Source organism: Stomoxys calcitrans, chromosome 4, assembly GCF_963082655.1.
Source record: "Stomoxys calcitrans chromosome 4, idStoCalc2.1, whole genome shotgun sequence".
In the NCBI taxonomy this organism is placed as follows: Eukaryota; Metazoa; Arthropoda; class Insecta; order Diptera; family Muscidae; genus Stomoxys; species Stomoxys calcitrans.
Window position 1 is genome coordinate 84,951,672 of NC_081555.1, and position 16,548 is coordinate 84,968,219.

The 16,548-nt window shown below is 37.4% G+C and overlaps 1 protein-coding gene across 5 annotated transcripts in view; it reads left to right on the plus strand.

Annotated features, from left to right (window-relative positions):
• The window catches only part of LOC106090166 (tyrosine-protein phosphatase non-receptor type 9), a 365,847-nt gene that overhangs the window by 182,712 nt on the left and 166,587 nt on the right, over positions 1 to 16,548 (plus strand). The window contains exon 1 of one of the 5 annotated variants that reach the window (XM_059368241.1): positions 3,996 to 4,102. The exons of the other annotated variants lie outside the window; for them this stretch is intronic. Within the exon in view, the coding sequence (XP_059224224.1) occupies positions 4,055 to 4,102 (48 nt within the window). The 5' untranslated portion in view covers positions 3,996 to 4,054. Of the gene's footprint in view, positions 1 to 3,995; positions 4,103 to 16,548 lie in introns of those variants that run through there. 5 annotated transcript variants of the gene reach the window in all.

Below are 16,548 nucleotides of genomic sequence, written 5' to 3' on the forward strand. Positions count from 1 at the left end.
ATATCGCTGCCATATAAACCGATCTGGGATCTTGACTTCTTGAGCTTCTAGAGGTCGCAATTATTACCGATTTGCCTGAAGTTTTGTACGACGGATCCTCTTATGGCCATCAACATACGTGTTTATTATGATCTGAATCGGTCTATAGCCCGATAAAGCTCCCATATAAATCCCAAACACAGGTCTCCAACAAATAATTTAATTGTGGTCCAAACCGGACCATATCTTGATATCGCTCTAATAGCAGAGCAAATCTTTTCTCATATCCTTTTTTGCCTAAGAAGAGATGCCGGGAAAAGAACTCGAAAAATGCGTTCCATGGTGAAGGGTATATAAGATTCGGCCCGGCCGAACTTAGCACTCTTTTAATTGTTAATTTTTATTTTTTTTTTTTTAATTTTTTTCTTTCTATTTTATTAATTTTTATTAATTTAAAATTAATTATTAATTTTTATTATTTTTTTATGTTTTCAATTAGAATTCTGAAATTTTGTATTTTTTGTTTAGTATTTTTTTTTTTCATATATGATTGCCAACGAATAGAACAATCCTTTTAAAATTTTTACAGATACTTTAAAAATTTTACAGATGATGAAAACGTTTATATTGACATATACATAGCTTCAATACTTTGATCACTTAAGTGCTCGTTGTTTCTTTTTCTCTCTCTCTCTAGTTGATTAACTTTATTTAGTTTCTCATCCCACTGTTAGCCCTTATCCCACCTCACCGTAGCTAAAATCAAGTAAATCTTTGTTCCGAACAAAGGGAGGAAATGTTTTTAGCCATCTGGTTTAGTTTCTTACTCACCCACTTCCTCAGACATGACAAACGGATGGATGATCTCTACACGCTGGACTCATCCGTCTCCAGACACCATACTTATCACACCAGCCAGCCTGTCGGTCAGCCATTCAGACAGTGCTGCGCTGGCTTAAGAACACCGCAGAACTTTGTGTGGATTGTTCACTGCATTTAACAAACGCCGTTGCGACGTCGGATTTTAGCTTTGGTGTTAAAAGTGCTGGTATCGCCTCAAAACTTATCTTCCAAGAATTCCAATTCGGTTGAACAATTTACTAACGACAATGGACAACAATATTGACACACACTCACCACGCAACACACCCCCTAGTTAGCCAATAGTTATGGCAGCAGAAACAACATTCAATTTCATAAGATAACCACATCGCGTACAATCCTAAGCCTATTGTGAGCTATAGTCCGGTATGGCATTGGTGGTGCACCGTATTGTTTGGTACTTAACTCCTCTGTTTTTATATCCTACACCACTACTGTGGTACAGGGTATTATAAGTTAGTGCATATGTTTGTAACACCCAGAAGGAAAAGAGATAGACCCATTGATAAGTATACCGATCGGCTCTGAATCATTTTCTGATTCGATTTAGCTATGTCCGTCTGTCTGTCCGTCGCAATTTTCATCCGATCGTCTTCAAATTTGGTACAGGCATGTTTTTCGGCCTAGAGGCGAAGTCTTTTGAAATTGGAAAAAATCGATTCAGATTTGGATATAGCTCTCATATACATGTTTGTCAGAAATAATGCAATAAAATGGTCATGTGTTAAGCGTTTCTCTCGAAATTTGGTAGGAAGGATTTTTTTATTACTCTTGACATAACTGGCGAATTTCATGGAAATCGGTTCAGATTTAGATATAGCTCTCATATATATATATCACCCGATTTTCACTCCTAGAGCCACTGTAAGCGCATTTTTTGACCAATCATGCCAAAAATTCGTACACCGCTTTCTTCGACGACTGCCACAGTATCCGAAGTTTGCTGGAAATCGGTTCAGATTTAGATATAGCTACAGCAGGAGAAAATCCTTCTCTTAACTCTCGACATTACTGGTTGAATTTCATGGAAATCGTTTCAGATTTAGACATAGCTCTCATATATAAATTCGATCCGTTTTTAAAACGAATCATAACTGGAGATGAAAAATGGATTGTTTACAACAACGTTAGTCGAAAACGATCATGGTCCAAGCATGGTGAACCAGCTCAAACCACTTCAAAGGTTTATATCCACCAAAAGAGGGTTATGCTGTCTGTTTGGCGGGAAAGGAAGGGTGTGGTATATTTTGAGCTGCTTCCAAGGAACCAAACGATTAATTCGGATGTTTACTGTCAACAATTGGACAAATTGAATACAGCCATCAAGGAGAAGCGACCAGAATTGGTCAATCGTAAAAGTGTCATATTCCACCAGGACAACGCTAGACCGCACACATTTTTGGTCACTCGCCAAAAACTGAGTGAGCTTGGCTGGGAACTTTTGATGCATCCACCATATAGCCCTGACCTTGCACCATCAGACTACCATTTATTTCGATCTTTGCAGAACTCCTTAAATGGTAAAACTTTCGGCAATGATGAGGCTATAAAATCGCACTTGGTTCAGTTTTTTTGCAGATAAAGGCCAGAAGTTCTATGAGCGTGGAATACTAAATTTGCCAGGAAGATGGCAAAAGGTTATCGAACAAAATGGCAATTATATATTTGATTAAAGTTCATTCAAAGTTTTATTAAAAATGCATTTACTTTCTTTTAAAAAATCCGCAATTACTTTTTGAGCAACCAATATATACATCGCCCAATGTCAACTTCTAGAGTCACAACAAGCGCATTTATTGACCAATCTTGCCAAAATTTTGCACAAGGCTTTCATCGACGACTACCTCATTATCTGAGAAGTTTGCTCGAAATCGGTTTAGAATTAGATATAGCTCCCATATATATGTTCATCACATTTTGGATAATTTGCAATAATGTTGTCATTTGTCAATCGTAGTTATTACAGTTTGAACATATTTGCTCGCCGAGGTCCATCAAAATTGGTTCAGAAATGGATATAGCTCACTTATTGTACTTATAGGGTAGGTGTAGGGTATTAAACAGTCGGCAACGCCCGACTTTTGCCCTTCCTTACTGGTTTAGAAATACAGAAGGATTGAAATTAACAAAGGAAATTTACCTTAGACTTTAGTTTCGACACTGAAGAATGTTTATCTAGTTTATCTTTCGCCTAAATTGGCGCCCAACAGATAGCTGATCATATCCAGTGAAAGGCCGTTATATTGAAGCTGTTTCTTGTTCCAAATAAAAATTAAGAAATATCATAGCTGAAGTGAAGCCGAAAAAAACTGTTTTGTAATTTCGTTTTCTTCCAAAATTTAAATTTCTTTCCCTTTCTCCTGCATTCGGCTTCATTTTTATCACCCGCCAGAGTAAAGTATTTTATTGTCGGTGTTTACCTGTCTCAAAACCACAACAAAGACCGGCAATTTGTTTTGCCTTATTTTAGCGAGCAGGGTAAGAAAAGTACGACAACATTTGTTTAGACTTGATTATATTCCAATGAATTTTGTGTAATGTGTGGCTGGCTGGCTGGCCGGCTTGCTGGTTGGAATCTTATATTGGTGGTAGATCGGCTCCGGCATATTCACCATTTGAGTTGGCTTTTGCTGTCGATGTCGTCAGCGGCAATGCCAACGCCTATGTCTGCGCTGGCGTCAACAACATTTATCGCTCATACAAACAACCATCCATCGAATGCACATGGCTTTGGTGATAAGCAAGTTTGTTATGGTCTCTGGGCGACGGTCTTCGTCCCTTTCCATCATTAAGTCTGATATGAAAGTTTTCAGTTATGAATCAAACGCGAACCGGGTCGGATTTATTTGAACAATAATAAAAAGAAAAGACATTTCCGTTCATTTTCTTTGACTGCTGCAGCAGTTGAAACGCATGGGCTGGTACTTTTCGCCATTCAGATGACTAACCAAAAGAAACTGCCTTCAATTTAGCCAGTTAATATTTTTTTCAAATTGTGATTTTCATCGTAAAGGCAAACAAAGCTATATATAAAGTGAAATTAAACATAAGAAAGCTTTAAAGAAAATACTTTGCCAAAACAAATTATTTAGACATCTCTTGAAAAGAGATTAAAATCCCAAAATAAAATATCAAGCAACCAAATTTGTATACGATAAAAGTGCAGTGAACCTTTCGTCAGAGTAGAAGCAAAATGGTGCAATTGATTTTATGTAATTCAAGCCTCGAGCAATATAAGCAGGTGTGTGTTTACTAGATTTTAAGCATAACTTACCAAAATCAAAATTTACTAAGTAAAAAAAAAGAGGAACTATGTGCGGGCGTCCGAATCTTGTCTACCCACCATCGAAGTTTTTGCTTTGAAAGTGGAAAATTGTGTATGGTTAAATGTATTGAGTCTCTGCTTTGTAAACAGAAGTTTAAGTGCACAATTCTTTGCTGCTATCCATTTCTTTAGAACTGACATGCGAATCTAAGTGGTGCTACTGCAATACACCCAAGTTTTAGAACCCACCCTTTGTAAAAGTTCGGAAACACCAACCTTTTTTATTATTTTCTATGCTTTAAATTTATAATTTACTTTCGCGAAGTGGACAGTGAACTTAATCCAAGTAAAAGATTTCCCTTATTTCCAAGAAAAATATTTGGTAGTGAGTGTTCACAATTTCTATTTTTCAAATTTTAACAAATCGATTGGCAACATTTTAGTATAGCGAACGGATTTCTATTTCATTCCTCAAAAAATATCTGCATCTCGGAATAGGTACTACCTGTTACGCATAATTGTACACAGATAAAAATAATTTTGAAAAACAACAACTTTGGTCGAAAAAACAACTCTGAAATTTGTTGAATTTCCTGCAACAATCTCAACGACCCAAAGTACAATCTTGTTGTTGAAAGGCACTTTTTGCAAGCCAACATGTAACAACAACAATAATAAGATCCATAAGCAAGAAATAAACCCATTTAACTAGCCAACACATGTGCTTCGATTCGGGTTGTGGTGTTTTTATTTTCTTTGTTCGGGTCGCGCTGCTTCGTCTTGTTTGTTTTACTGCAGCTCTGGGGTTTTCCTTTGTCAATCTCTCTCTCTCTACTGTTACCCTTAAAAATGTTAATAATGTTGGTGCTTCAGAGTATTAAACTTATGTTTGGTAGTCTTGCACGCATCCTCTAGCCTACCGACATCATATTCTTTGTGATGTAAGCGACCCTGGGCACGACGAAGGAGACAGAGGAATCTGCACCGGCAGCGTATTTGGGCGAAAGTGCAGGATGCTGGAAGGGATAGAACTGACATTACAGGCATTTCTGCGGAAGCTTGAAACAGAATCAGTTCATCCGAATAGCATAACACTGCTTAAAGGCTGAAGAAGAAAAAGAGCTCACCGCTTTCAAGTACTCCAGGAAGACAAAGTAAGCCCTCCCTTAATGGATACTCCAGACAGTATTCCACGGAGGGAAACAAAGTCGGAACAGATACGAAGGAAACGCATACGACCTCTGAGTCTTCATGGAGTGTTAGTTTTTCGAAAGGGGAAGATGATCTCCGGAAAGGAGAGATAGTCGTCGAAAGGGGAAGATGGTCGCTGAAAAAGGTAAGGAGACGCCTTCCAAAGTGACCAGGAAGTACAACAGAGATGGGCTTACGTAGGATTCCACCATATCGCCAGCCCTATGTGGAGAATATGGTTAACAAGCGGATTTTGGAACATGTGTTGAACCCGGGAGAGTGTTCATCCCTACAAATTATGATCTGCAAATATTGAGGGGACAAGAATATGTTGGGTTCCCTGTCGAATATCATACCCAGGTACTCAACTCTATTTTATATTGAGATCGTTTGTGGATCTTTGAAATTTGGTAGTTACCTTAATTCGTTTCTCTTCAGGGTCGTATATCGATCCCAAGACCTTGTAGGATTTTTAAAGGAAATTTTTGTATCCCTTCCCCCCAAGAAGGAATGCATAAGCGACCTTTCCCCTTACCACAATTTTCAGAAAAGCCAAATCTCAGAGATGAGTGGATCGATTTGAGCGAAATTTTGTTTTGCGCCGCCTTACCCCCAAACCCACCAAATATATATTGACCAATCACGGCAATGTGGGACTCAAACGAAAGGTATTTAAGAGTAAACAAGTAAGAGCGTGCTAAGCTCGGCGGGGCTGAATCTTATATACCCTCCACCACGGATAGCATTTGTCGAGTTCTTTGCGCGGTATCACTTTTTATTCAGTTTCACTGAAATTTTTAATAGCGAGCTCCGCGATATCCGACTCAAATATGCTTCAGATCGGTCTATATTCATATATAGCTGCTATATAGAGCGATCTGGCGTTAAAGGTCTTGAGCCAATAAAAGCTGCATTTATAACCCGATTTCGCTGAAACTTGAAATAGTGAGTTGTTTTAAGCATTCCCTCATCACACCTTAATATGGTCTAGATCGGACAATATTTAGATATAGCTGCCATTTAAAGCGATCTGCCGATTGAGAGTCTTACGCCGCAATTATTATCCGATTTCGCTGGAATTTGAGACAGTGACTTGTATAAGGCCTCCCATCACCCGACCAGCATATGATCCAGATCAGACTATATTTAGATATAGCTGCCATGTAGATCGATCTTCCAATTTAGGGTCTTAAATCCATAAAAAACAGAATTTTTGCCCAAAACTGTGACTTGTATAAGAGTTCTCGGGACCCATTGGCATATTAGTATGGATATGTTAGTGGAGTTGTTATAGAAGAGGATGGTTTATTTAATGGTGGTAGGTATCTATAGTTCGGCACGGCCGAACTTAACCTGTGTTTCCTTGTTTTTTTAATTCAGTCTTGAAAATGACATCGGATAAATGGAGACCCCCATTGCGCATACACTGATTAAGTCGATTTTTGAATTTCGTGTCCACTCTTTGCATCATATCAATCGGTATGTTGGCAAAAGCGTCGCGAAAGTTGTTCTTGAGATGTGCTATGGTCCGTGATCGATCAACATAAACCAGATATTTCAAATAACCGCATAAAACGAAATCGCATTAACTCACATCGGGTGAGCGCGCCGGGCTTTGGAGATCGGCTCTGAGAGAGATGAGGCGGTCGGCGAAATGTGGCAACAAATTCATTGAGCCTTGTTTTGTGGCTCCATCTTGCTGAAACCACACGTTTCTTACGTTCATTTCTTCGAGGTTTGAAAGCAAAAATTCCTCGTTCGCCTTCCAATAGCGAGCTGCGTTCATGGTTACTGCGCGTTCGTTTTCTTCCAAAAAAAATTAGGACTTATTAGGACTTATTACTGACATTGCACACCAGACAGTAACTCGCATGATGGCAACTGACTTGAGATAGAAACAAATATGGGGAATTTTACCTACAGAATGGCACACTTTCGGCCCACTCTTCGCCCAACTTACTGCTGTGAAGTTTTTATACCCTCCACCGTAGGATGGGGATACAATCATTTAGTCATTCCGTTTGTAACACCTCGAAATATTCATCTAAGACCCCATAAAGTTGAGATATTCTTGATCGTCGTGATATTTTATGTCGATCTAGCCATTTCCGTCCGTCTGTCCGTCCGTCCGTCTGTCTGACGAAAGCACGCTAACTTTCGAAGGAGTAAAGCTAGCCGCTTAAAATGTTGCACAAATACTTCCTATTAGTACAGGTCGGTTGGGATTGTAAATGGGCCATATCGGTCCATGTTTTGATGTAGCTTCCATATAAACCGATATTGGGTCTTGACTCCTTGAGCCTCTAGAAGGCGCAATTCTTATCCGATTGTAATGAAATTTTTCACGACGTGTTTTGTTGTGATGTCCAACAACTGTGTCAAGTATGGTTCAAATCGGTTAATAACCTGATATAGCTGCCATATAAACCGATCTTGGGTCTTGACTTCTTGAGCCTCTAGAGTGCGCAATTCTTATTCGATTGGAATGAAATTTTTCACGACGTGTTTTGCTATGACTTCCAACAACTGTGCTAAGTATGGTTCACATCGGTTAATAACCTGATATAGTTCTCATATAAGCTTCTAGAGGGCGCAATTCCTATGCGATTTGGCCAAAATTTTGCATGACGTATTTTATTATGACTTTCACCAACTGTGCCAAATAAGATTCAAATCGGTTCATAACCTGATATAGCTGCCATTTAAACCGATCTGGGATCTTGACTTCTTAAGCCTCTAGAGGTCGCAATTATTATCCGATTTGCCTGAAATTTTGTACGACGAATCCTCTCATGACCATCGACATACCTGTTGATTATGCTCTGAATCGGTCTATAGCCTAATACAGCTCCCATATAAATCGATATCTTTATTTTACTTCTTGAGCCCCCAAAGGGCGCAATTCTTATTCGAATTGGCTGACATTTTACACAGGTCTCCAACATATAATTTAATTGTGGTCCAAACCGGACCATATCTTGATATCGCTCTAATAGCAGACCAAATCGTTTCTTTTATCCTTTTTTGCCTAAGAAGAGATGCCGGAAAAAGAACTCGACAAATGCGATCCATGGTGGTGGGTTCCGAAGATTCGGTCCGGCCAAACTCAGCACGCTTTTACTTGTTTCAAATAATTAAGTTTCTCTAGCGCCTACATGGTGGATTATTTCCACTGACCTCCCTTTGACATATGCATGTAATCTGTACTTGAGTAAATTGCTCATTACAATGCCATTAACCAGGGTGTCCCCTACATGGTAGTTGGCCTATAAGTCTTTGGTTCCGCATAACTTGATTTTGTGCATTTTAGTATGGATAATACCTTCGCTTCTTGCCAGCCCCTTGGTCTCATACATGATGTGGGTCGTGCGGTCGCATAAGGGCGCACGAGGATAAAGCTTACCTTTCTTTTGTAGTAATGCCGAAATTTTCTATCAGCCCTTGGTGAGATAAATAATTGCAAGCTTGTTATTGCTTCTCTGACAATTGTGTACATCACGACGCACTCGTGATTAGTTCCGCTGTTGACAAGTTCGGATGTTTCTCCACGTTGCGTAGAGAATGTCTCTTCATAATTATGATATCCTTAACAACTTCAATGCCATTTTAATGAAATTTTCTCCAACGACCCGTTATGAATAGAATTTCAACAGTTTTTTTTTCTAGAGACAAACTTTAAATGATCCTTGGTCTTTCTAGAGAATTTTGATAGTTTTTATATAGAAATCAGACTATAATTCCAAATTTTTATTTGTTGTATATTTCAATGGAAAGTTTTCAACAGACCATTGCAAATATTTGATTTTTTCGCTTTTGTGCAAATTTTCACACCTTCAGCTGAATGCAAATAAAAACTGAAAATCAATGTTTTACAGTTTACGCGTAGTTTATTGTCATGGCCTCTAAATATTTACGCATAAGCATTTTAACTGTCCACAAGGGATGATTCACAGCCAAAATAAGTAGCACACATTTCAAATGATGAATTTATTAAACAGAGAGGAATGCTTTAAGCGCAAAACTCGTAATGCAAATTATTTGAGAAACGACAAATATTTGTCATGTGGTGGGGGCTTTAGCTTCAGACAACTCCCTGCCAGTCATAAATTTATAAAGTTTAACGTCTCATTTTCTCTTGGTTGTTGTCGTTTGCTCTATCTTCTTGGCGATATTGGATTTCAACTCGTTTCCTTAATTGCATGCATGCGTTCACGTACTACTGCCAATGGGAAGCTGTGTTGCTACCATCGAACAAAAAGAACACATCTTTCTCTCTCTTCTAAAGACTGCTGTCATTTTTATTTATATTTAGTGTTAATTACTTTTAAATATATGCGAATTACTAAATTTATAACGTGATTTGCTGTGTGAGCTTCATTTTATTTATCTACCACACTCGTTGGGTGATGACTTGTGCCTCTAACCACCAACACAGCCAACAATGTAGGATGGCTGTGGTGATAAAATCCGGGGCTTTACCTATTATCGAAGTTTGTATTGTGCCGGTTTGTTGCCTGCACTCCTACTTGCTTAAGCTGCTCATCATTTAAAAATGGAGCTGAAACGTTTTTAATTTCGATATCATTAAATGAGTGCTTGTAGCTTTAACAACTGGAATTTTTCTCTTCTCCCAATAGGGTGATCAATAAACCGGGGTTTTCCCAAAATCGGAAAGGACATTTTAATATCTTTCTAAGGTTTTTAATTTAGATATCATTAAATGAGTGCTTATAGCTTTAAAAACTGGAAATTTTCTCTTCTCCCAATAGGGGAGAACATTCCCCAAATGGGGAATGTTGTATATTTGTGAAAAATCTAAATTTGTGTGAGCTACTATAAAATACTGTTCGATTCGTCTATGGGTTTTAATATACTTTTGCCATACCGAACAAATATTGGTAGCCAAATTTTAGACAAATTGGAACAAAAATGTGGGTTTCAGAAAAAAAAAAATACAAAAAAACGGGGTACGTTAGTAAGGGATGTTTAATCTGGAGACCGATTTATATGTTAGCTTATCATCAAATTGATTCAGCCATGTAATGGTATTCTCAATCCCTACCTTCCTTATAAATAACCTTTAACCATATAAATAACTGATCATTCATTCATTCATTGTTAAAGACCGTTTTTCAAAAATGTTGAATTTTCCAAAGCAGATCGAGTTATTTACGCTGTAAGGTTTATTTTAAAGGACATTTTCATACCTTTCCAACAATATAGAAAACAGGAGTTTTATATATTGTTGGGAGTTTTATGTATTGTTGGAAGTCTTCCTATTATAAATTCCATCTAAATTTAGCTAAATTCGGTCCAAAATTCTCTATTTGTGCAAAATCGAAATTTGTTGGAGCTACTATATAATCCTGCTCGATTCGTCTATGGGTTGGAATATACAAATACAAACAAATACAAATTTCGCCCATGAACATTCCACTAAGGAACAGGGACACACTTCTCACATGCCAATGAGTGCAGTCCGATTCAAGTTTTAAGCTCAATGATAAGGGGCCTCCTTTTTATAGCCGAGTCCAATTCTTATCCGATTAGAATAAAATTTTGCACGACGTGTTTTGTTATTATATCCAACAACTGTGCCAAGTATGGTTCAAATCGGTCCATAACCTGATATAGTTGCCATATAAACCGAACTTGGGTCTTGACTTCTTGAGCCTCTAGAGGGCGCAATTCTTATCCGATTTGATTGAAATTTTGCACGACGTGTTTTGTTATTATATCCAACAAATGTGCCAAGTATGGTTCAAATCGGTGAATAACCTGATATAGCTGTCATATAAACCGATCTTGGGTCTTGAATTCTTCAGCCTCTAGAGGGCGCAATTCCTATCCGATTTGGCTGAAATTTTGCATGACGTATTTTATTCTTACTTTCAACAACTGGGTCAAATAGGTTTCAAATCGGATCATAACCCGATATAGCTGCCATATAAACCGATCTGGGATCTTGACTTCTTGAGCCTCTAGAGGTCGCAATTATTATCCGATTTGCCTGAAATTTTGTACGATGGATCCTCTCATGACCATCAACATACGTGTTTATTATGGTCTGAATCGGTCTACAGCCCGATACAGCTCCCATATAAATCGATCTCTTTATTTTAATTCGCGAGCCCCCAATGGGCGCAATTTTTTATACGAATTGGCTGAAATTTTACACAGGTCTCCAACATATAATGTAATTGTGGTCCGAACCGGACCATATCTTGATATCGCTCTAATAGCAGAGCAACTCTTTTCTTATATCCTTTTTTGCCTTAGAAGAGATGCCGGGAAAAGAACACTACAAATGCGATCAATGGTGGAGGGTATATAAGATTCGGCCCGGCCGAACTTAGCACGCTTTTACTTGTTTACTATCGAATACCTTTTATTTGATCCCCTTATTGCCATAGTAGGCAAACATGGCCGGATTGAAGGGAGTTTAGGGGGCGGACTCTGAAATAATATCAGCATCGTGCTAGAGGAGTATTTAGTTTGAGCCCCATAATGTCAAGCATTTTGAAGGTGGCCATCAAGATATTCAGGGATTTAGGACTCGTTCAGATTCACACTAATAATTTTTTTTTGTATTGGTTATCTGCAATTATAAGAATATCAAAGCTACCACATTTTTAAAGATCCGCAGGTCCTCCTGTGTCTATCTTAATTTGAGGGTAAAAAGTGTACTCTCTTATCAAATACCTTTTATTGCTGTCCTATTCTATCCTGATCGGCTTTCATTTATTATTTTTAATTCCTTTTTTTGGGGTAGGATGGGGGGAGGGCGATTGTAGTCTGACACGTCCTTTCATTTGAATACAATATATTCTCGGTCGTCTTACATGACACTTTGTTGTTATTTTTATTGGAAGGAGAGGGTCGGTCCTCCCGACGCTAAGACCCAAAAGACAATTTATTTGAGTCCTTTAATGTCGAGATCTACATATCCGGCTGAACGGTAGGACGTGACCTAGACTCGAGCTCTACTCTCACAGAACTTTTGTTTAATTTCCATATTATTCCGATCGAAATATGCGTCTATTGAAGTGTATAAGGTGGGTAGGCCGGTCCCCGACTCTGTCCCAAATGTAGTCAACTCCCAAAGGCCTTTAATTTTATATCCAATTTGCGACGTTGGACATTCATGCTTGTTTTGGAGGTTTTTGGGGTTATAGATGCCTCGTAGACACCTTGTACCAAATTCTTATAACAGATGTGTACTCATTTTTCGAACATCTTTCATTTGATACCCATACTGCCCAAAGCGGTCATAGTGTCCTGCCTGTAGGATGGTGTTTTTGGGGCCGGGTTTGCAGTTTTTGAGTCTATACAGAACAGACAAAGAAACTAAAAAGCAAAGAAAGCGCCTCAGTTTCATTTTTATATAATAGATTTGAACAAAAAATTTACGCCTAAAATTGGCATTTTTTTTATTAATATATAGCAAATCCCTCAATTGTTGTTTAGAAGTTAAAAATTGTTTAATGGATTTATTGAAAAGTTTAATTTTGAAGTATCAGCCGACAGAGTTTGCTAAAATCAGCAGACCAGTTTTTCTGACTGTACAAAACAAATGTCTCAATTGTTGTTTAGAAGTTAAAACATTTTTTATGGATTCATTAAGAAGTTTAAAATGTTCGATTTAATAAGTTGTTGTTGTTGTTGTAGCCACATTTTCATGTGAAGATGGTGATCTCGTCAAGCTCCTGTAGGTTAGGAAGCTCGTTCCGGTCCAAAGGACCGATCGCCGCGGGTACAGGGTGGCCATTGGTTATTTAAGGAACCAATAACTCGCCTTGTCATATCGAGCATCATAGGTACTCAGTATTTGTGCAAGAGCCGGTGCCGCCCGACATCTCACTAAGATTCTTCATTCTTATCCGATTTGGCTGTTATTTTGCCCGTGTTGTTTTGGTGTCACTTCTTACCACTGTGCTAAGTATGATTCGAATCGGTTAATAATCTGGTATAGCTGTCATATAAACCGATCATGGATCTTGACTTCCTGAGCCGCTAGAGGGCGCAATTTTCATCCGATTTGGCTGAAATTTTGTACAACGGCTTCTACCATGACCTTCAACATACATGTGAAATTGCATGAGGTGTTTTAGTACGACTTCCAACAACTGTGCTAAGTTTGGCGCAAATCGGTACATAACCTGATATAGTAGCTGTCATATAAACCGATCTGGGATCTTGACTTTTGTAGTCTCAAGAGAGCGCAATGTTGAAGGTCATGGGAGAAGCCAAATCTACTAATCCGATTTGGCACAAATTTTGTACACCGGCTTCTCCCATGACCTTCAACATACATTTGAAATATGGTCTCTATCGATTAGTACAGCTCCCATATAAACCGATCTTCCGATTTTGCTTCTTGAGCCACTACAAGGTGCAATTCTTTCCTTCTTTCTTCGAAATATTACACAATGACTTTTACAATGTTTAGCATTCAATTCATTTATGGTCCGAATCGGACTACAACTTGATATAGCTCCAATAGCATAACGGTTCTTATTCATTATTCTCTGTTTGTCTAAAAAGAGATACCGCGCAAAGAACTCGATAAATGCTATCCATGGTATATAGGATTCGACCCGGCTGAACTTTGTACGCACTTACTTATGACTTCTTCTACTACGGTCCATAACATGATATGGCTCTAATATAGTTGAATATTCATATAACGAACTTGTCACTTGCTATTCATGTCGCAGGGTATATAATATTCGGAACGGCCGAACTAAAGGCTATTTTACTTGTTTGTGCTATAATTTTTTGCATGAATGTTTACAATAGTTTTCATTTACTACGTCGCTTTAATGATGTATTGTTGTTAAGCGTAATGATTGTTCTGTTGTTTCTTTTGTTTTCTGTTTGGAAAATTAGGCTAATTGCTGGAATAACAACTAAAACGAAACCCATAATGATTTTTACTGAGAATTTAAAATTCTTTTCACTAGAAACGAATTAATAAAATTCCAAGAATGATATAAAGCCTACTCATAAAACACATTTTAATGGAAGTTTGCGTGTTTACACGTGTCGCTACTTATCGCAGCTAAAATGCAATTTCGAAAATCAATATTGACCTATAATAATACAACTTTTCAATGCAATTGTTATCGAAGTTTGGAAATTGACAGAAAGGGAAATTCCCTATATTGGAAACAGTAGATATATTTTTTAACAAAAATTACCTAAGGGGGAACAATTAGAAAACCATGGAGAAACCATAGGAATAAGTTATTTCAGATGTGAAGAATCAGATGTTACTGAACAAATGTTTAAGAACACATCTGTTTCTTATAGTGGGGGAAGGTATTTAAGATCGAAATAATATTTTCGAAATCGAAAGAAACAAAAATCAGGTGCACAGAGAGCAAACGCCAGAGGGAAAATTTTAAGTGGATGTTTTTTTCTTTTGACCGCTATTGTGATTTCGACAGACGGAGGAACGGACGGACATGGTTAGGTCAACTAGGAATGTCAAGACGATCTTAGATATACATACAGCGGTCAAAAAAAGTATTCATCATTAGCAAAATTGATAATAAATTCACTTATTTTGGGTAATTGAAGAAAATTTAAAGTAAACAAATAATGCAGTTTTATGCAATAGTTTATTTTTCGTAATATGTTTTAAAATAAATTCAAAAAATAAATTTAATTAGCGCAAAAAATGCAATTTTATATAATAACACCAAAAACAGAACAAAAAAAGTATTCATCATTGATGTGCTATCATCAAAGTCAAATTCAAATATTATTTGGGAATCCCCCTTTTCTGTTTTATTTAGTAAAGGAGGCTTTGCCCTTGACAGCAAATATTTAATTTCATTGAAAATATAGTTTTTGTCAAAATGGGTCGTAAGCAAAACGAGGTTTCTGATGAGGTAAAAGTTTTGATAATAAAACACCACAGGAATGGTTTAACTCAAAAAACTATCAGTGAAATATTAAATAGACCACGATCTACTATACAATCCATCATCAGAAAGTGGACAGAAACGAAAACTGTTGACAATAAACCAAGATCTGGTCGACCAAAAGCACTTTCAGTTGGAGATGTGCGTTGGCTAGTGCGGCAAGTTCAGAAAACTCCGAAGACAAATGCGACCATTCTTCGTAAAAACACTATGGAATATTTAGGGAAGGAAGTTACTACACAAACAATTCGAAATACACTCAAAAGGCATAGTTACAGAGGAAGAACTGCACGTAAGAAGCCCTTTATAAATAAAATAAACCGAGTGAAAAGGCTAAACTTCGCAAAAATGTATGTAAAACAGCCCGAATCATTTTGGAAAACAGTCATTTTTGCAGACGAGAGCAAGTTTAATCTTTTTGGGTGCGATGGAAAGGTCATAGTGTACAGAAAACCAAATACAGAGCTTGAAGAACGAAACACAGTTGCTACTGTAAAACATGGTGGAGGTGGTTTAATGGTTTGGGGGTGTATGGCGGCTTCAGGAGCGGGAAATCTTGAAATTATTAATGGAGTAATGGATCATAAGTATTACATTGACATTTTAAAGAGGAATTTAAAAGATAGTGCTGTAAAACTTGGGCTTGGTAATAACTTTCAATATTATCAAGATAATGACCCCAAACATTCTGCTTTAAATACCAAGATGTGGATGCTGTATAACTGCCCCAAAGTCATTAAAACTCCTCCTCAAAGTCCCGACTTGAACCCAATTGAACATCTTTGGGAACATCTCGAACGCAAATTGAGAACGCGCAATTTTTCGAGCAAGAGTCAAATGCAACAGGTGATAATGGAGGAATGGACTAATATAGACCAAAATATAACCGCTAAATTAGTCCAATCGATGTCAAACCGTTTAAAAGAAGTTATAAGACGCGGTGGTCGAATAACAAAGTATTAATTTTTTTAAATTATGTTATTTATTTTTTTGTTTTTTTGCAATGATGAATACTTTTTTTGTTTAATTTTTTGTGTTCAGCTGTAAAATGGCCCTTTTTGTTCCAATAAATACTATTTTTTTCTTTAAAAACAATGAAATTGTGTACATATATATCACACAAGCACTACTGCATCATTAGTTTAATATGTTTTTATTCCAATTGTCTTTTGTAGACTTATTAAAAAAAAAACATTGAATGATGAATACTTTTTTTGACCGCTGTATGTATGTCGCAGACCAATTTTTCAAGATGTTACAAACGGAATGGCTATATTAGTATGCTTCCCATGCTATGGTGGT